Source organism: Eulemur rufifrons, chromosome 23 (assembly GCF_041146395.1).
Source record: "Eulemur rufifrons isolate Redbay chromosome 23, OSU_ERuf_1, whole genome shotgun sequence".
Classification (NCBI taxonomy): domain Eukaryota; kingdom Metazoa; phylum Chordata; class Mammalia; order Primates; family Lemuridae; genus Eulemur; species Eulemur rufifrons.
In genome coordinates, this window is record NC_091005.1 from 24,079,314 (window position 1) to 24,101,808 (window position 22,495).

The window sequence follows — 22,495 nt, forward strand, 5'->3', positions numbered from 1 at the left end:
AGGGTATATAGAAACCCTATATGCTACAACACTATTTTGTATTTTTCCTACTGAGATTAAAGCAAATGTAGAATTTAACAGGAAGATCTTGTTAAAGGTTAATCACAGATCTAAATGAATACCTGTTCTCAAAAGGTATTTATTTTCCTGACAAAGAAAGCTTCCTTAATTTAATGTTTTACATTCGAAGTATTTTTAAAATTGTGAAGCTTGGTTTTATACTTCACTTTTAAAGAAAAATGTGAAAAATTTAAATTTATAAACTTATTTCAGTATTTAAAGTAAGTTATTTTACTTTCAAAACTTATCTAGCGTACACATATTGGAAAAATTGTCACGATGCCCTACTGGAACCAGAAAATGGACTACAAAGCTCACACATCTGTAAACCAGCTGAGGACTTGAAATACTTAATTTTCCTCTTTGATATTTGAAAGTTCATTGTATTTTGGCATTGGACAGTTAGATGTCCTCACACAGAAGATAAACAAGTCCAAGAACCTGAGTCTTGCCCAGTATACAGTCTTAACACAATGTTAAAATAATTATGTGTCTAAAACATGTTATCCAGTAGTTCTGAGCACACATTCAACAGTACAGTCACTATTATTCACTCAGTACTAACACTCACTAAAAATATAAATACACACACAAAATATGAAGAGAAAAATATATTTTAAATAAAGTCTACAGAAAATATTCATGTTATTTTCATATTTAGATGTCAAGATATAATTTACCTGTTTCCCCAGAATTACTTGGTTTGACTATTCAATCTAAGTAACATTTATTATTATGGTAAGACAGAATGTGATTCAAATAATTTAAAATCTTTTCTTATATTTTCAGTTGTCTCTGATATTTTAGTTTTAAAATGTTAATATTTTCAAGAAGATTCAGATGTATTCTAATAATAACTATTTCTTAATGATAGTAACAAAGATTTATATTATCAATAATCCATTTAGCCACATAAAGTTATAAAAAAACCAAATTTTAATTTTAAATTTTCTTTGTAAGTCAAAGACTAGTAAGCATATTTCAAAAACTTTCAGTGGTTTAATTGGTAGATGCTTTCTTGAGTATTTTCCGTAACTCCTTGGAGTTTAAACTTTTCAAAATATTCCAAAGAGAAATGACAGAACACTTTATACCAATAATGTTGAACGAGTAGGCATAAACACAACATAAGTAGTATTTAGCAAACAGCAATAATAATGTGGCACTTTAAATAAAAGGTCAGTTTGCTACAGAGTATATATTCTCTGGGACAATGCAAAACCTGCAAATCTTTAATAATTTTAAGTATCAGTTTTAGAGGCCTTATTAAGACTTCATATTTTTTGAGGGTAATGAGACGAAAAGGATAACCTGTTAAGCTAAAAGTGCTGGGTCAGTGATAATGTAAGAAGTTAAAATCAGCAATGTGATGAATGTGGTCTAGCCTTTAAGAAGGTATACAATGAAAATCACATCAAACTTGACAGTCACTTCAACATTTTTACATAGATGAACTATGGCAAAAGAATAAAAGTGGAAGTAAGAGAGAAAGAGGAAGGGAGATGTCACAAAAAGATGACAAGGAGTAGAAGAAGGATGTTGTGCACAAAAGGAAGCTAGAGTCATTTCTAACATGCCAGTCTATGCATGTGGAGTAAGGCGTCAGGTTGGTTTTTGAAGAACAGACACAGGGCTAATTTTATGAGCAATATTTTAAGTGACCTCCACATAATTTTTTTGTCCTCTGCCACACACTATGACAGGAATACCAAATCTTCAGGACGATGACATTCTAACAGAAAGAACAATGTATGGTAAAAACATTCAGATGAACTCTGTCATGGACCAGATCATATGTGCTGCATTACACATGGTGAAATAATTTGCAAATAGATATCAAGCATACTAATTAAGTGCTTTGTAAGATAAATTTCTCAACAAGGATTGAAAAAAACCATGAACGATTAAGCTGGAAAATGCAGTTCCTTTTCTTTCTCCCCTCTTTTTTTTTTTTTTTTTTACAGACATATGATTTAGAATTATGATCAAATCTTCTAAAACTATGAGAAGAGTTGTTGGCCCATCTCTAGATTAAAAACAAACTGAAATAAATTAGATTTTATGTTGAAAAAAGTAATCCAGCTCAACAACCTGTGTGCCAAGTTTCTCTCATATAATTTGAAACAGTCAAGCAATAAACTCTGAAAAAGGAATTTCTAATGGAAGCTTGAAAACACTTGACTCCAGTTTTGCTACTGGGTGCCATAATAAATCCAGAAACTTAAAACCTCAGATGCACTGGAGAAGGAAAAACTTTCAGTGGAGCTATGTAATGTATAGTCTAATATGAAAGCTTAAGAAACAAAAATCTTTGCTCCAGTGAAAGTTTCATATACTTTATTCCCCAGGCACTCAACTCCCCTCCCCCACGCCCCCACCAACATTTCATTCTTTGCTAGAGTAAGGATTATGAAAGCTAAAAAAAGCCTCTTGAATTTTTGAGTTGAAAATGTTATAGTATTTAACACCATTTAGAAGAGAAGGCTTAAGAACACAGAAGCTAGGCAATGAGATTCTGGGAAGTAGTTAGGTCAAACATTTATGAGATAGAATGGAGAGGTTCTTTTTGAGTAATAGTTTTAGGCTGACTAAATTCAGGGAATAAGGTTGAAAACAACATTAGTGTCTTCAGATTTTTTTTTTTAAACACTGGCAGACATTCTGTAAGAGTATTGTTGAAAGAAATATACGTCATTGATAGTTCTCATTAGAAATATACAGATAACAATCACTAGCAAGGCTACCACTTTTGACTAGGACTACAGAAGGCTGCTACTAAACTGAATGGAATGAGCTTCACTAAAATAGCTGAGGAAAGTCTACTCGAAAGGTAATTTGGTTTTGCTCAAACCTGCTACTTGAGTTCATAGGTGAAAACAGTACTCCCTAATTTAAGATTGCATAAAGGAAAAAATTTGTCTGTATATGTTTATTTGCCACTGGATCATAACTTTCCGGTGGTGTTGGGTCAAACTATAAATCAGAACTCAGTATTTTCTTACTCCTACCACCCATAGGAATGGGGGGTACAGTTCTGCTGGGCTCTCTACATGCATATAATTATTCTCATGAAAATGCTGGGGACAAGAACCCAAATCCTGGTTCATCTTCTTAAGGGGACCATTTTTAAGATCAAGTTTAATGGATTTCAACTACAGATTTATAGTAATAGGCATGGGAATCTGAGACTTATTTCAAAAAGCCCAATGGGAAATGCAGATTTACTGGCAATTAAGTTGCAAAAGTGAACTAAAGGTTTTGTATTGTTTTTATTTTTTCATAGAAGTATGCCAATCCAGTGCATTAACATAGGTTATTTCACAATTATCAGAAGGAATCATTACCATGGTATAGATCTTTGATGAATACAAACAGCTTATTTAGTAGGCAAAATCTTTCAGAAGCACGAGGTCCCTAGGAGAACATCACCATTGTTTAAAGGTAGGGAACCATTTACCCATTTCAATCTATTCATTTTACAGTCCAGGTAGCTAATTGAGGTTCAGAGAAGTAAAGAATTTAACCAGAGTCTTTAAGTGATGGAGCTAACACTTAAATCTAGTTCTAAGACCTAAATTCTTTCCACTCTTCTAAGTTGCGTTCTTTCTCTAAGATACTGCTACGTTTTAACTTACCTTCCACAATCATGTGTGCACTAATATACTACTTACTGTTATATTGTAACAATTTCTGTGGTTTATATAAAGTGCTGGGAAAATACGTCAAGTCAATATCACAGAAAAACCTTACATAATATTAATAAGAAAAGACACAGGGATAAAAGAAATGGTATTAATATTTGAGTGTGGTAATTTTCATTGGGCAAATCCTAAGCTATTCAAAACAACAGTAAGAGCTTAGTGAATATATTTCTTAAAAATGACAGCTCACTCCCCCATGCAATAATGCGTGCATGGTTATCCCTGGTCCCAGTTACCCTTCCATCAGAGAACCAGATGTGCCCTCTAAATTAGGGGGCTGAGCAATCAGGCAAATCCAAATTGAGGGACATTCTGTAAATAACTGTCAATGGGCTAGAAAAGAGTGGGGAATCATTCTAAAATAAAAGAAACTTAAAAGATATGAGAACTAAATACAACATGTGATCCTTGATTGGATCCTAGTTTAAAACACAACCAAAACAGCTATTTTAGAAAAATTCAAGTTATAAAGGACATTATTGCAACAATTGTGGAAATTTGGATGCAGATTGTATATTAGATGACACCGTATTATTCATTGTTTAATGTCTTGAATGTGATAGCTGATTTCTGGTTGTGTAGGAGGGTACCCTTGTTCCTAGAAGATACTTATAAGTGTTCAGAAGGTGAAGTGACATATGCACCTAACTTTCAAATGGGAAGGAGGAAGGGAGGAGGGAAGAGTGTGGAAGAGAATGGAAGAGTGGGAGAAGGGGAGAGAGAAAAGAGATAGGAGAGGAGAGGAGAGAAGAGGAGAAAAGAGAAGAGAGGAGAGAGAGAAAAAAGTGCTCATGCAGGAGCATGTAGAATGCAGAAACAGGCTTCTTGTACCATTCACAAATAGGCTAAGGGGTAAAAGGTATGTGAGTGCTCACTGTACTTTACTTTCCACTTTTCTGTAGGCTTGCAATTTTTCAAAATGGAAACTTGGGGAAGAACTTAGAGAGCTAGGAAGTAATTGGTATCTGTGCAGAGGAGAAAGAGTAAGCCCCTAAAGCCAAGATGTTTCTTAAAACGCATGGCTGCAAAAGGCCTCTCTGTTGTACGATTTGACAGTATGCTGTCCGCCAAAGGGAAGGGGGCAAGTTAGAGTGTTTGAAATACTTATGGGTTAAATTTCCTCCACTGGGACATTATGGCACTTACATGATTTTTAATTAAGAAGGTAAACACCCTAACATTTATTTAAAAAAAAACCACTTAGTACAAACTAGTTACACATTTGTTAAGAGTATAAATATTTTTAGAGTTGAAAAAGGTCAATAAATGGTAAAATTATTCTGATTTTAATGTTCATGTACATGTGTTCACTGGTTACTGCTTCGCATTTAATTTCAGACGGCCTTTTTAATAAGCAGAAAATGTGCATTTTTATATTGTTTAAATTTTAATATGGATTTTTGTTCAAAACAACACAGACATTCAGGCTACTTGTAAATGATACAAGATTTTTTGCTAATGAGGCATTATGTAGAACATATGCAAAAATCACAACTCAGTCTTCCAAAATAGACCACAACAACAGGAAAAAACATGATTTTAATAAAAAAGAGCAGCACTGGGCTTTTACTTCAAAGCAATTAAGGGCTTTGGATAACCAAAAGTTTATGTCAAGCTGATGCCAAACCAAACTGGTCTATTAAACACATACTATGAAGAGTTTCTGTACTATTCTATGAAAAGGCTCTTTGCCATAAATACCAAGCACTGCCGCTCTGAAGATTACAACTACGTTAGGTTCATGTTTGAGAACAAGGAGTCCAACATCCAGATCAGACTTCTAGAATTTCAAATCTGAAATAATGTATCCGTGAAAGAGAAGTTTAAATATGTTTTCCATTTTGTGATTTTTCTCTACAGTAAATTATACTGAGTTTTATATTCTCCCCGACGTTTTTTTCAACAGTTTTCCATTAGTCTCAAAAAAATCACTGTTAAACATAAAATTTTGAGATATGTGTAAACATTAAAAAAAGCATTGAGTACCCTTATTTTAAGTTATTTCTTCAGCTTTCACAACTGTATTTCAAGAAACAATATGCTATTCACTACAGATATCCTTCCTTCTAAGCAAATAACATAAATTTTCAATTTTATAAAATCAGTGAGGTAGGGTACAAACCATTTCTTTGGCTTCTGCAACAAAAGTTCCTTTGCCTGTAATACTTATTTTGTCTCTGCTTTTAATTCTTGGTGTGACAAAAAATAGACAGCTATAGAGTAAATAATATAGCCCCCTGAGGAGAGCCCTAACTCTTCTATGTGTATATGTTGGTGTCTCTTGTTGGCAATGTTTATAGTAGACAAAGTGTGCCCTTATCTATCAGTTTATTTCTTCTGCTGGTCCTAGGATTAAAGGACTTTTGGATCTCCCTTTCAGTTAATACCCAAAAGTCTGGCTCCTAGATGACCATATCTCTTTGGAAAAGGGAATGGCCAAAACAGTGCCCATTTTACTCTCTAAGGACTTGAGAAATGTAACAGGGAAAGCAGTCCCTGATAACCTTGTACTCAGTGGTTGAGTAAATCTGATAGGGACAGCCTCAAGCTTGGGATTGGCCTATGTGAATTTTTATATTCACACAATGTCTGCGGCAATTTACTATGATCACCATATTCAGTGTTGAGGTTTGATCCTTCAGACACTGTTCCTCACAAGGAAGCATTCTTGGTTTCTAAAGGAGGCTGAGTCTAAATGAATTCTTCTTCCTAGAGTAATATGGATAACTCCTAGGTATTCAAGCTTACCCTTGGTTTAAAGCCAGGGTTCAAATGACATCTCCTAATTTAAATATAATTCTCAAAAATACTTGTGTTTCTTTTGCCCTACACTTAAAAGGGTATATAATGCCACTAGATATAGGACTTCCTTATATAATTTAACTTTACACACAGCTTTTTAGGAACAGAAATTATAGAGGTAATACTAATCTTTTAAATCCCTAAAATATAAAGCTTTTCATATATTTTTTAGCCCACTTTTAAAAAAAAAGTCTGTTATTATGCATCTTTTCTTAGCTTCTTCATATATTACTATGTAAGTTTAGTTTGTTAAAAGATGAATAAACTTTGAATCTGAAATGAAAAGCTAGAAAATCTTACTTTATTTTGAAATAAGAAACTAGCCATATAAGCAAAGTATCATACACGTTGTAAAGGAGAAAAATAAGTAGAGGAACTAGGTTTGGTTTAAAAAAATAACTGAGAGAAATGAAGGAGACATATGAGATATAAAACTGAATGCAATCTGTAGACCTTATTTGGATTCTAATTGAAATGAATAGTAGAAAAACATTTTCAGGGAAGTTTGAATACAAACTGGTTATTAGATGCTATCAAGGAATTGCTATGAATTTTGTTAGGTGTGATAATGGATAGTGGTTATGTTAAAAAATATTCCTTTTCAGACATAGATACATGTTGAAATATTAATATTTCCAGGTAAGGTGAAATATCTAGCTGGGGCTAATTAATTGAAGAAGATAGGGCTGGGCTTGGTGGATCATACCTATAAATCCTAGCACTTTGGAAGGCTGAAGTGGAAAGACTGCTTGAGGCAGAAGTTCGAGACTAGCTTGGGCAACATAGTGAGATCTTGTCTCTACAAAAAAATACAAAATTAGCTGGCGTGGTGGTGTGTGCCTGTAGTCCTACCTACTTGAGAGGCTGAGGCAGTAGGATCATTTGAGCCCAGGAATTTGACGCTTCAGTGAGTTGTGATTGTGCCACTGCACTCACCATGGGCAACAGAGCAAGACCCTATCTTGTAAAAGAAAAGAAAGTAGAGGAAACAAACAAAACAAGATTGGTAAGATACTGATAATTGTTAAAGCTGAGTGATGGGTACCATGGGGGTTCCATATACTACTCTGTCTACTTTTGTGTATGCTTAGCCCAGAAAAAAAAAACAATAAAAAGAAAAGATAAAAGCCATAAAGGGAAGAAAACAGTTAAAGAAAGATAAGATAAAGTCTTGTTGAAAGTATAATGTCAAAGCACAAAATGAGTGAACTGGCATTAGGAACCAAAAATGACAAAGGAAGGTGGGAAAGAAAATACTGCACATTATAAAATGTCAAAAATGAAAAGGTGGCAAGGAGATTACCGACAGGTCCCAAAGTAATCCCTAACAATCAACAGATTGCAACACAAACTTTGAACATTAGGAGAGGTAACATCTTTTGGGGACCAAAAACTGATACCATATTATGGAATTTACTACCTTTTAAGGTTGAAGAAAATTTTAATAAGGCTGAACTTATGTACAAGGTATGCCAACAGCTGAGTTCTTGTCACCTGTATTTCTCTAGGTAGCTACAATCAAATGGTATCAGAACTTCTTGCAGGCTACTTGGGAGGCCGAGGCAGGAGGATTGCTGAAGGCCGGGAGTTTGAAGAGACCAGCCCGGGTAACAACAGTGAGACCCTTTCTCAAAAACCCCAAAAAAAACCAAAAAAAAAAAAAAAAAGAAAGAAAAGAAAAGAAAAGAAAAAAATCAACAACTTCCTGCACTCTTGGCAAATGGGGCAAATGAACAGAGGAAACAAGATAAGGGTGACTTCCACCCATCAGAAGCTGTTTAAAAGCAGAGCAGGTTATAGAAAACCATCTTTAGACTAGAGTTGTTGATAGTAGTTAGTGGGTCTGGAGCAAGTTTATACAAAGAATGTTAAGTAAAAACATGATTTTAAAATAGACTAGATAAACTTATCCTTTTATAGCACATGATAAAGTATTTTAAACTAATTTTGACCTTATCAAAGTGATATTTCTGTTTCAACATACCTTTGATCTGTAGCCTGCTGTTCTCGAAGCTGAAGAAGAGATAACTCAATTTCATTTTCTTTTCTCCTCAACTGAGTTTTCAGGATCTCAGCCAAGTGCTCTAACTCTTCTATCTGGCCTCTCTGTGACTGAATAACATTTTCTCTGAAAAAAAAAAAAAAAAAGAGCCTATGTAAGAATTTGTAGTTTGAGGAAAAATGTGCAGTATTTAAGATCAGTGCAAAGAAAGTTCTTCATAATAAACAGCAAACAGAAGTTAAAACTTTTAGATTAAGTGCCTCTGTACTCAATGACATAGGAGCAGATTAAATGTGACAATTTGGAAATACATATGGAATAATGCAAGATATTGCTTTTTAGAAGATAATGTCTTGGGCAATGGATTGGACTTTGGTTCAATTCAATTAAGTATTTATTGATCACTTACTATGTACTCTACCATCTGGTCTTCAGATAATTTACATGCCTTTCTTCTTTCATATATGCACATCTGCCTATATCACCCAAATTAACACTTCAGAGAGAGATGGCAGGAAATTTGCCAAACATAACTTGTATTCTCTGGCATGCATTTATCTCTACCATGTCTGGCAGCATGCCAGTGTAATGAGCCTCAGGAAACTGTTATGAACCCTGGCTTTTCAGCTGATTATCAGGTAACAAGATTATGTCTAGTCTTTTATTTTCCCATGGGCTAATCATTATTGTAACTGATATTTAAAATATTCAAAAAGAAACATTTTAAGGCCATAGTATTCTTAAACAACAAACTAAAGTATGTTACTCTTTGTGTTATGTTTTCTTTCCTTATTTAGTACTGTTATTTTTTTGATGATCCAGGTGAAGGCCTATAAATAAAGTGGAACCTTACCTTCATTTGTGTGACTCACAGACACTGAAACCATGAGGCTTTGATTAACTGGAAAAGTAAGCTAAATGTGGCAGAAGTAACTTTTTTGATGAAGAATGCAGTACCATAGAATCATATGGAAACAAAATCTGAAATCCATATGTATCTGATAACTCCAAACTTTTAAGCCACTCCCTTCTTTTTTTTTTTTTTTTTACCACAAAGAGCTAATTGATTCAGGATCTAAAAAAATTACCTGTGATTTTCTGCCGCTAAATCTTACACTATTCTAAATGACTGGACTTTATGGTATTCCTTTGGGGGTAAAATCATAAATAAAGCAGAGTATTTTATAAACCCTTCCATCAATACAGTTGGGTAAGTTGTTCATTTTCCTCATTTTCCTAAAAACACGTTATATAAGATCTGTTGTTACCCTACAGAAACATGGTTGTATTTTAGTGGAGCAAATTATTTATATGTGACCCAATTGTATTTAAAATAAAAGAAAGGGAGGGATTAAAAAAAAGACATGATCAATAAACAAAGTTCTAAAATGACCACAGAAAGAACACATACAAATTTCTTATTTCTCCTCTGGCTTCTTCAAGTAAACTGCTGCCATATTTTGTAAGCATGGGTTGTGGTGTTTCTGCTACATCTACGTCTTGGAATCTTATGCCTAAAAATAAAGTAATAAAATACAATTATAGAAGTGAAGTTAAAAAAGAAGGATCTTTCATTTGCTATCATAAGGATATTTGTAATATAATAAAATCTCTTATTAAGTACTAAGAGTTATGTGTTCTATAGTAAAAAGAAATAAAAATATACTGCTCTAGGGAATATTAGATCTCAGCCACCAGTAAGGCATTAAATAAAACACCACAATTGCCCATTTAACAAATTCTACTGTAGAAACCAAATTACCTAGAAATAATTTGATTCAACTTAAGATTTAGAACTCCTTCAGTAATATCTAAAAGAACCAAAGTCTTTAGTTCAGGTCTGGACAATGTAAATTGAAGTACGAAGAAAAAAAGGTTTCAAAAACTTGACTTTTTTTGGTGTTTCTGGTAAACGTTTTTTGATGTTTCTGATAAAGGTTTTTTGATGTGGATTTTTTTTACTTTTTATTTTAATTTCAGCATATTATGGGTGTACAAATGTTTAGGTTACATATATTGCCTTTGCCCCACCCAAGTCAGAGCTTCAAGTGTGTCCATTCCCCAGAGAGTGATTTTTAAATTAGTCATTCACATTCCTTTCCCTTACATGTTTAAGTCAAAATGTTTTCTGTATTTTGGTTAATTCTATCTCAATAAGAAAATCCACATTTAAACAAAGGTTAATTTGGGAATGGATCATCAACAGAATTTCTTTCAATAAAACATTTCCCTGTTGCATTTAAAATATTATTTTTTATCTAAAATAGTTATATAAAATTTTACAAATATAGTTTCACTGCTGAAAATGAGATATATCTTTAATTATGTAAGTTATTTCACATTTCTAGAATATTAAATTATTAGTTTATGGTAGATAAACTATGACAAATGATTTAGATTTTAAAATGGAGAATAGTCCCAGATAAAAAGATACAGAACAAATTTATGCTTTTTAGAAAAGTTTACTTCTAAAAATGAGAATTTTCACTAGAATAATGGACTATTGCTCTTTCCAAAGCATTCAACATCTGTTGCCCTAATCTTAAAGAAAAGTCTCTGCCTAACACATTAAACATTAATAGTTTATTGGGTTATAATTGGCCAATTACATTAGGTCATTAAATATGAAATGTCCAATTTTGAATCAAAAGTTTAAATTATTACATCTCAAAAAAGAAGTAGAATTAATCAAAGTATATGCCTAAATTATCAACACAGTTTTGACATCTTAATGGTAGCTTGCTTATGCCAGCAGTGAAGAAGCCTGGAGAGCAAGTGGCAATGACATTGTAAAAGGCATTTTCCACGGCTTGTTGAGAATTGACTATTTTTCCTTCCAAGAAGTGGTCTGAAGCCTGGAAGAAGTGGTAGGCAGTTGGTGCAAACTCTGGTGAATATGGTGGATGACACAGTTTCCAAGTCCAGGTTCTGCAGTTTGAGCAACATTTCTTGTGACATGTGGTCTTGCAAGAGGATTGGCCTGTCTCTATTGACCAATCTCAGCTGCTTAATCACAAGTATCCTCATCATTTTATCCACTTGGTTGCAGTATACATCCGCTGTAATCGACTGACCAGGTTTCATGAAGCTGTCATGGATAATAGCAGTGCTGGACCACCAAAGAGACACCATTAGCTTTGTTTTGATGAATATTCAGTTTTGGACAGTGTTTCAGCACTTCATCTTTATCCAATCATTGTGCTAAATGCTTGCAATTGTTGAAAAGAATCCATTTTTCACCACACGTAACAAAATGGTATACAAATGGTTCACCTTTATGTCGTGACAGCAAAAAAAGGCAAGGTTTGAGATGATTTCTCTTCTGATGCTTGTTTAATTCATGCAGTGCCCATCTACCCAGCTTCTTCACCTTGCCCGTTTGTTTCAAACGGTCCAATATTGTTGGAAGAGTAACGTGAAACCTTGCTGCTAATTCACGTGTAGGTTGTAATGGATTTGCTTCCACTACAGCTTTCAGCTCATCATTATCCACCTTGATCTCAGGTCACTCACATGGCTCATTTTCAAAATTAAAATCACCAGAATAGAACTTCTCAAACCATCTACATACTGCGAGTTCATTAGCCATATCTTTCACAAACACTTTGTTGATATTTCAAGCTGTCTGCACTGCATTGGTTCCACAACGGAACTCATATTCAAAAATAACACAAATTTTTTACTTATCCAAGGTTTCACAAAAATTGTTCTAAAAAATGTGAAAGATAATCACAAGTCAAAATGTTCTTTGAAAGAATGATGTACCTTCATAATAATAAAAAAAACTCAAGAAGTATCAAAGTAAAATGTCAGAGATATCAACTGTCAAACTTAGTACTTAAGGAAATTGGACATTCCACACTTAATAACCTAATATTTTGGCAGTAATGCTAATTCTTAAACTTTTCCTACATAAATCATCAAAAATTCAACATTACTGGGGGAATTAAAAAATACTCAAAACATATCTTAAAAGTTATAGTCTCGTGGTGATTTGTCAATGGTTTTATAAACATATATTTTACTTTTTAAATTGATACATAATATTTGTATGTATTTATGGTGTACATGTGCAATTTTGGTACATGCACACAATATGTAATGATCAAATCAGGGTATTTAGGATATCTATCACCTCAAACATTTATCATTTCTTTGCATTGGGAACATCTCAAATTTTCTCTTCTAGTTATTTGAAATATATAATGTATTGTTGCCAACTATAGTCACCCTATTGTGCTATCAAACACTAGAACTTATTCCTTCTAACTATGTTTGTACCCATTAACCAACTTCTTTTTATCAACCCCTTGCCACCTCCCCACATGCCCTTCCCAGCTCTTGGTAACTATCATTCTACTCTCTACCAAGGGTTATATTAATATTTAAAAACATATACTTTACAAAAATCTTGAAATTTTTACATTACATTGATCACATCTTAAAGCAGTGCTTCCCACCCTTTATCCTGACAACGGACACGTAGAAAATAGTATTTGTACAGCAGCTTGTGGGTAAAGGCTGCTTGTAGCCAGAGAGGGTCTGGGGTTCTCACCCAGCAACTCCAGGCTGAGATATTCCTGACAAGTCTGGCCTAAGTCCCAGCCTCAGAGGCAGTCCTGAAGAGTCTATTAAGGTTGCTAAGGTATCAACTTTGGTAATGATGCCTCAAGTTTATTCAGAAAGATAGTGATTAAGAAAGTATTCATCATTACTTAATGTTTTGTGCAACTTCCGTGTCCTAGACTCCATACTGAACAGTGGGTAAGGTCCAAATCACTAAAAGCATATAAACATAAGGAGAAACTTAAACCACGTAGTTACATTTTTAAAAGACCCTGTTGCTTTGTGGCTCTTTTTTCCTTATAGGGAGAAATGTTCATCAAACTTGTCTATTTAAACAGCAATTTATAGCACTAGATTAGTTTGCCATTTTAATCTAAAAATTGGGATTGATTTATTTATTTGTTATAGACAGGGGTCTATGTTGCCCAGGATGAACTGAAACTCCTAGGCTCAACTGGTTTTCCTGCCTCAGCATCCCAAGGACTATAGGCGTATGCCACTGTGCCCAGCTTAGGCAATATTTTTATTTAGTATAACATAAAAGACCTTGCAGACCTTAGAGATCACCTTGCCCAGTTATGGTCCCAGATGGCAAAACTAAGATTCAGAGAGGATAAGTGACATTTTAATGGTAAAATATATCATTGTGGAGCTACCATCTGATTTCTTACCTAATCTGGCATTATTATCACTCCATTTTATAGATGGGGAACGTGAGGCTGAGAGTTCAAGTATTCTCTTCTATGTAAAAAAGTTAAGTAGCGGCAGTATTTTCTGATTTATAATTCATTATGCTTACTTTGGTTATATTCAAAGTCGACTGCCAATCTCACATAGCTAGGAGTAGCCAAGCCCTTTCATCCTGCAGCTGCCTTCTGCTTGCATGGAGGCCTTACTGACTTCAAAGGAAGTCTATCTGGGGAACAGAGAGTGTTAACATCTTGGCTTAGAGAGAAAACTACAACAAATTTTTCTCCCTTTCTGTTCATGTGGCATTTTTTTTTTCTTCCTCAATAAATTGAAACTAAAGTTTAACATGATTCTTTATATCTCTAAAACTATTTGGTCTTTATGTAAAGTATATTCCAATAAAAATCAATTAGAGCTAAAACTTTATTTCCTTTCCTAGTAGTTGACATTTTAAAAATGTTACTTAAAATATTTGTTGACTATTAGTTCTATTATAATAAAGTTCCTGGGTGGAGAAAACTGAGAATTTTTATTAGAAATATTCATGTTCTATATCAAGTCTTATCTATGCAATTGAATTGCTTTGTATCCTGGGTAGGTTTTTCATTTTCAAGATGAAGAAAGTGATTGACCTCTGATCATTTTCAGAGATGGAAGAGACCTTTATGGTCACTTACTTCAATCCTTTTATTTTACATGTAAAGAAAACTTAAGTGCAGAATGATTAGGAAACTTGTCCAAGGTCACCAGCTAGTAAGTGGAGGAACAAGAACACAACATTCCACTGTTATGCTGCCTCCATACGATAAGAAAGATTTCAACATTTTTGCAAATTTTTAAAAGATCTTTGGATGAAGAACTTAGATGTGATCATTCAAAACAATAAGTGTGGTCATACATAAGCAACTAGCTGATTTCCCCACTTGCCTGAATCTGTACGATTTCCATCTATACTATAATCAAGTCAAACTCAACTCAAATTTCACTTAGTTCATACATGTCTATCAGAATGAACAGTTACGTGGAATTTTTCCTATACAAATGTGAGACTGATCTCATGATTCTTAAATGATCTTCATTACAAGACTATCTTATCAAAAAGCCAATCAAAAATTATTTTTCTAGAGACACTTCAAAGTATGAATAATACAGAAATAAAACTTTGTGTTTGTGTGTGAAAACAATCTATTAAAAGACTTAAGTTTAGGATTTAATGTAAGCTTTGTTTTACCTTTCCTGGGACATTCCTGTAAACCTGCATTTTCATTTGCTTTTCTACGCCCAGTGTTAATACGAGATTGTACACGATTGTACGGAGTTTGCCTGTAACCCTGGATTTGCAGTTGTTGTTTGGCAGAAATTAGTCTGTTTTTGAGGACTTCATTTTGTCTTTCAAGCTCATGAACTTTCTCTTGCAGCTGCTCAATCATTTCTTCCATTTCCACATCTCGTCCCAGCCGCTTGGGGCCGCCACCAACCCGCTCATATCTTTTCTTGTCATTAACTAGCCGTATTAACTTGGTGGCCATTCTAGGGAAATAATAAAAAGATGAAAAGGAATGTGAGAAGTCAGCATAAAATGCATTCTGTTGAAAGGAACATAATCACTGTGAAGACTTCAGTGCAGAACCTGAATAATAAATTTCAGGTTTTGATGTAACTATTACTGCCTGTGAAGAATCCTTTGATGATAATTGAAACCACTGGGCAACAATCTGCTTTATAGCACTGACAAATAACAGTTTCCTAAGGCTTATCATTTAAGGTTAGTAAAGAGAGGACACATATTTACTCCATATGTTCCTGAAATGCAATTTTTAACGCATGACCTTATATAGGAATGCTGTATGCACTTAAATGTAGTTACAGATTGTGGATGTGGTGGGTTATATCTGCAATCCACAGTAAGTTAAAACTTTTGAAAAGTGTGTTAAGACTATGCAGCATTTAGGTAATATATTGTTTTCAGTTTCTCTAGGATTAAGACACATTATAAATATAAAAATGTTAGAATGCACAGATGCACACATACAAAGGCAATGAAAAATTCAAAAGAAGCCAAAATGCACCATTAAATGTTGCTTAGTGCTCAAGAAACATTTGTGTTTAATGGTAGAAAATAATTAGATGCAAAAAGTATCATTTTAATGCTACCTTTAAATTTAGACATAAATCGTGCTTTTGACATCTCAGGAGTTTATACCTTTGATTCTTTTAAGTTTTGATAGAAACTGGTTAGACAGAACAAAAGACAGAAAGGGCACATGGGGGTGATGTAATATACACGTACGGAAAACATGCCTGACAGTGAATGGAAAAATCTTGGCAGGACAAGAAAGAAAAGGTGGCTTTGATGAGAGACACAAGTTCAAGACTTTACAAAATTGGTCGCACATCTTCAATAGCTGATTCTAGTTTATAGTGAATCTATTTTTATAAAGATCCAGACAGGAGATTGAAAATAAAAACACACTTCATTTTTCTTTAAATGGGGTTTGCTTTATTTTAGTATGGTTATGGACAGAAGCTTTTACTTAAGACAACAAAAGTGAAATAAAAAAATCCTTAATAGCTTTGGGATGTTATAGAACAACCTTTTTTTTTTTTTTGCCCTAAGCAGAGTCCTCTGTAAATGCGGTAGTAATACATGTCTATCTACACTTCTGGCTACTCAGCCTACAGCATGTGGCATCAGGGAGAGCTATGCATAACATAATCAGTTAAGATTGTTTTCTCTTTCCCTTGAGGCACACCCATTAAGCATGCTTTATAACGGATATAGGATAATAAAAACCAAGATCCAAGAGTACCACAAACACTCTAGTAAAATAATCAATGGATTAGTTCCTTTTCCACCTAATCCAGAGAATGATATATCATTGGGAAATTTGGCCAGGTATCACAGTCCAAGAGAGTCACACATTCTACCTAGCCCTTTAATGAGTTTAGGGACCTGAGCCCTACCCAGTGGCCTATCCATAAAAATAAGGTAGTCATCCAAATGAGATGTCAATCTAAATACCTGAACCTTCTGTTACAGAAAGATGTTCACATAGAGATATAGATTACATTCAAAAGAAAGACACAGATTTAATATGAAAAGGTAGTTAACAGCTAGAGAAGTGTCTTTAAATTCCTTAAACGATGTTCAGGTAAACTTTGTCAAGAAACATAAGATTGCATCTGTTTGTCCACTAATAGCAATTCCATTTGTTAGAATTGATTATTTTATGATACTAATGATTCGTAAGTGATTTGGTAAAGTTTGAGTACTTATTTAAAAAGGTGGTTTATAAAAATCTGTATTTATAAAAGTGATGCTAATTACATCTCAAGGATAAATTTAAAGACAGTTTTACCCATGTATCTAGGTCACTGTTAGTGGTGTAAGACTGAGAAGGAATTTAGAACTTTGGGTCAGTGTTTATTGGATCACTACTCTCATGGCTGAGTAAAATAAAATTCCATGAGGTTAAATGGCTTGAACATACCACAGGCTAGTGGCAGAGAGATAACAGAACACATACATACAACTTGACTCCTAGCCCAGGCCTTTTGCCATTAAATGACATGGCTCATTATTGTTTTTTCTTTTTAGGCTAGGCCAAATTACTAATGAGGTCAAGGTTGCGAATTCGATTATTTTACTGACCAACAGGCTTACAAAGAAAAAAAAAAAAATTCAGTGGTCATACACTACCTGTCACATTCTGACTGGCTGACATGTGTGTGCTACTGATCAGAAAGGGACTCAGGCAAGGGAGTCACGTCTTGAAAACAGCCATCATGACTCAAAAACCAACTCAAGTAAAAGGCCTGCACAAATCAGGTTATGGGCTCTTTAGACAAAGTCCACAGAGTAGAAACTGAAACGGAATCACCTCTTTAAAATGAATTCTGAGCAGGAAAAAAGCCCTATATTTTTTTCTTCAATGGCAATCTCACCTTTTCTTTGAACCTGGAATATTAATAAGAACACTGACCTGCTCATGCTTACAAATAGAAATGCACTTTTTTGTTTTTAATGCCATACATTCAGAAGATAGGCAAAGTGTTTCTGAATAACAAAAAATTAAAGAATATCTACTCTTAAATCATTCCTGCACAAATTTTTTGCATATAAATCAAAAGTGACAATATGTTTCTTTAAAAACAGTAGAGGCTCTTTGAAATAAATATAGAATCTAGACTAACCCAAGCAGTTAAATATGTTCTAGAAATTTAAGTGATATTTTCATTAGTATACTCCAAATCTTAAGGGAACATGCATTCTAACAAGTTAGAATAGTTAATTACTTTTTAAAACTTTTATATTAAAATCAAAACATTTAAAAACAGATGCTTTGGCCATTTGCTTATTAAACTATAAATATTATTAAACCAAAAGTTATTTATAGATATGATATACTCCTTGCACTCTTAGCTATTAGCCCTTTTCTTTCAAATAGCAACTTCAGACATAATAAACACTCACATAATCTTTCTGGTTTATTATTCTATTTGCAAGATTTTCCATTTTTAAAAATTATACTTATTTGCAACCTGCCTTGTTCCAAAAAAGATTCAAGGTGTGGTTTTCAATTAAGTTTATAAAAAACCATACCCTCCAAACTTTGAGAGTCAAGAAAAAAAGCTAAAAGCTTTTTATCATAACCTTTTAATTTTATCCTCTTGCTTGCGGGCATGCTGTTTAAGTAAAATGTTTTCATCATGCAAACGTAAAAATCTGTCTTCCAGTTCCTCACGACTGACACGTGACACTGCCTGGCGAGACTTCATCGTCCTTGTTGAAGTTTCTGCAAAAATGCCAAGGTAATTAATTGTGGATTACTTAAAATAGTCTCTAAAAATGAAAACTCTTGATATCAACATAATTTCTGATGCCCTCATCTTAGAATTTTTTCTTTGCGACCTACAATTAAGATTGCTTTAGAAAATGCTATAGCATTATTCACATCAATGATTTGAGGTGAGAATAAAAATTTTTGCTATTAATACTTTATATGCAGTATTAGGAATTTGAGCAACAATAGTATCCATGCAAAAAAGTATTCAAGCAATCATTCTGTAAGAATATAAGATGGAACTCTGATTCAATAAAGACTTTCCACTTCATATGCTGAATGTTGTGAAAACTAAATTAAAAGTCAGAGTATCTGAAACTTTTTTTTTTTTTTTTTTACAAATGCAAGAGTGAGAATAATTCTGCAAACACATATGATTAAGACATTTTTCTGAGCTATAGTGTTAGGTTATAAAAAATAAACTAAAAATTCTAAGACAAAACAAAAAATTCAACAATTGTCATTTAAAAGCTTTACAAATCATTTCCCTATATGCTACTTTACATACTTTTTAAGAAGAACTTTTACATCCTTTAGCATGTGTAGATATCTTTTTACAGATGCTTAAATTTTCCATAACATTTTGAAGCAGGTCAATTTCAACAATCCTCCAGTAGAAACAAAGAACAAACTGATAGAGATTAAAGTCCTATGATGGGTTAATGAGGACAAGAATTGAACTTTCAGATTATCAAAACTCAATAAATAGCTTTGCACACTTAAAATTTATTTGTCTTTGAATACTTGGTACCCCCTCAAAGATTCAGAAGAAAGCTTATATATACTTTTTACTTTTAACAGTAAAATCTTTATAGCCAAATTTATCTTTTTCAATAAATGACCACCTTTCTGAGGTATTTCAAGGTGGCCACTCATACTGTTCTAATTAAAGGTGTACAAAGATTCCCTACTGGAATATATTTTAAATATTCCTTCTCAATAGCAAATGTAGTGGCATGAGAGTATGGCTGACACATTGTACAAACATAAACAAAGCTCTATACTCTAAATTGTTCTTTAAAGTAGTTCTTTTCTTTCACAATTTGAAAGTGCTTTTTAGCCCTACAGCAACCATTAAGTGATAAAAGGACAAAGAAAACCTTTAATGTATATTAATTTGATTAAAAAAGTCACTATCACTTGCATACATAAGCTATTTTGAGATATTCTACTTAAAAGGCAAAAATTTTAAAATACGGCATTTCCTTCCACATAAAATTTAACCATAAAGAAATGTTTTAATGGTGAATGTGATTTAAACCAGGCAATTCAGTTTGGAGGCTTGATATTCTCTATGTAGTTTCTACTGACGTGTGGAATTTTAAAAAGATGATTTATAACAATTCTTTATCAGAACAGAGGGGGATTTTACATTTTCTATGAGCTGTTGATAATTGATGCATGCGGTAAAATACCAGATGTGTTCTAAACTCTCCATCATTTTGTTTAGTCCAATCAAGAGCTATATAGTTACTTAAATGGTTTGGTTTGTATGAATATCAGAAATACTTTAAATTAAAAGTAAAGAAGTCACTGATCAAAGTTCATAACAGTAATTAATAACAGCTGGCCATACCTTGTAACCCTCCCATTCCAAAGAGGTTTAGACCTATATCTTTCACAGGCAGATCTCCTGCAGTCTCATCAGCTGGACCAGACATGGCCTATCTGTGGAGAAAGGCAAATTCAAATAAACTCTTTCCAAGTTATTACATTCACTATGCAATGGAATGAACCAAATAAAATGAATAAGGGACCAGAACTTTAATGGACATCTTATTGTCCACATGTGCTGCCTGAAGAAGATGAAAGCTTCTATTCCAAAAGTAATACTACATTCAATCATGGAGATGGTGTTCCTCTCAACAGTATATTTCCTATAGTTTGCTTAGGAAATAAAGTAAGATTATCATTTAAGAAATACCCCTTCTCCATCCCTTCCCCTTCCCCAACCCCTAAAAGAAAGCAGGTATCTCAGAAAAAACTTAGGTCAGGAACTTGATTCAAATGGTTGTTCTATCATTTGCCAGCTGGTCAAGTCACCTAACCTGAGTTTCAGTCCCTTAATTTGAAAAATGGAGAAAATAATATCTGTCTCACAGAGTTATTTTAAGGTAAGTGAGATGGTAAATTAAAAGAACTTAGCACAGATGCCAGGGATGTCAATATTAATGTTAATGTTCTGAATATTAATGTTCTGCTCGATGCACAAATGAGTGGGTAGTTCCAAGTTTTGTGAAAAAGGTTTCATAAATTCACCAACTGGGATGTTTTTGTTGTATGTTGCCTTCTTTACTGCCCAGGTTCCAGGGTTTAATTACCTCAACTCGTAGGCTGTCCAGGTAATTCTGCTATTTTTACAGTTTCCATGCTTTACAGAGATATACCACAGTAACTTTATTTTGTACATGGATGTGAACGGTCGCTACAATGTCGAATATGAAAAAAAAAGATTTTATATTTTTATTTCAATCTACCTAGAAAGCCAAATGCAAACTGTCAATGAAGATACTGTAAGGCAGAAAAATTCTTAAGCTCTAGGGTGTTGGTGACAGACTGGGAAGACGAAGAGAGTGGCAAGCTTATTTGTCCTGTTCACCACCGTATTCTTGGAGGCTGGCACGGAGTTTCGCACATTCACTGAGTAGGTATTCGCCAGGTAGTTGTTGAATGAGTGGAGCCAATGGGGCTTCAGGGTCTGTGAACCCAGAGATGTTTTACCAAATTCTGCATGCTTATGTGTATATACAATATATTTTGGGGAGAGGGTTCATAACTTTAATTATAACTCAGAAAAGGTGGAGAACCACTGCATTTTGCTGTGACAGAAACAGCTAACAGACAAATGCCTGGGAGATCATCTACTTCTTTTTGGAAACACTGCTACAGAAAGGTCAATTTTAAGACCCCATTTCAACACAGGTTACATGTGAAAACGATTACTTTTCCATGCTAGAGTTAAGGTTGCTTTTATAATAACAGTAATGATGATGATAGTGGTGTTAACATTTATTGAATGCTTACTATGTGCCAGGTACTGTTCTAAGTGCTCTGTTTAGATGAATTAATTAAATGCCCCACAATATTCATATGAGGTTGTTACTCAAATGACACCTGTTTTACAAAAGAGGAGGCCAAGACACAGATTAGGTAACTTGCCCGAGGTCACACATTTAGGAAGTACTTGTCTCTTGATATATTTGGTTGTCTCAACTGGGAAGGGGGCGGGGTGCTGCAGGCATCTAGTGGGTAGAAGCCAAGGATGTTAAATCTCCTACAAGACATAGGACCTACAACAGTGAATTGTCTGGCCCAAAATGTTAATAGTGTGGAAGTTGAGGAACCCTGCAGAGTGCTGCAATACCTCTTCAATGCCAACTCATGCTCTCTCTCCTTGCTCACTATGCTTCACCTACACTGTTCCTAACCTTCCTCAACTTCACCATCTCCTTGTCTCGCTCAAGGCCTTTGCATTAGCTGGCTCCTCTTTCTTTGGAGCTCAGCTCAAATGTCATTTCCTCAGAGAGGTTTTCCCTGACCATCCTATGTTACTCTTCCTGCTAATTTCTTCACTGTTTCTTTTATAGCAGTTGCCTCTATCTGAAGTTACCAGATAAAATTATTGTTTGTCTCCATATAAACATCTTGAGATGGGTACTGGTCTTCACAGCTGGTCAAGAACAGTGCCTGGCACATGGTGGGTACCAATATTAATATTTATTGAATGAATAAATGAGGCACTGAGACTAAAGTGGCAAGCAAAGTCCCCACGTTTATGTAGCCAACAGATTATAGAAGTAATCAGACAGTAAGGAAACAACAAGTAATTA

General features: G+C 34.0%; 1 protein-coding gene across 3 annotated transcripts in view; it reads right to left on the reverse strand.

The window, feature by feature from the left end:
• RPGRIP1L (RPGRIP1 like) overlaps positions 1 to 22,495 on the reverse strand; it is a 95,005-nt gene that overhangs the window by 72,062 nt on the left and 448 nt on the right. For 2 of the 3 annotated variants that reach the window (XM_069456292.1, XM_069456290.1), the window contains exons 1-5: positions 20,242 to 20,328; positions 18,476 to 18,617; positions 15,053 to 15,351; positions 9,977 to 10,079; positions 8,548 to 8,691 (exon numbers count right to left, since the gene is read on the reverse strand). In XM_069456292.1, the coding sequence (XP_069312393.1) occupies positions 8,548 to 8,691; positions 9,977 to 10,079; positions 15,053 to 15,351; positions 18,476 to 18,617; positions 20,242 to 20,326 (773 nt within the window). In that variant the 5' untranslated portion in view covers positions 20,327 to 20,328. Of the gene's footprint in view, positions 1 to 8,547; positions 8,692 to 9,976; positions 10,080 to 15,052; positions 15,352 to 18,475; positions 18,618 to 20,241; positions 20,334 to 22,495 lie in introns of those variants that run through there. The other variant, XM_069456291.1, reaches the window with a different exon arrangement.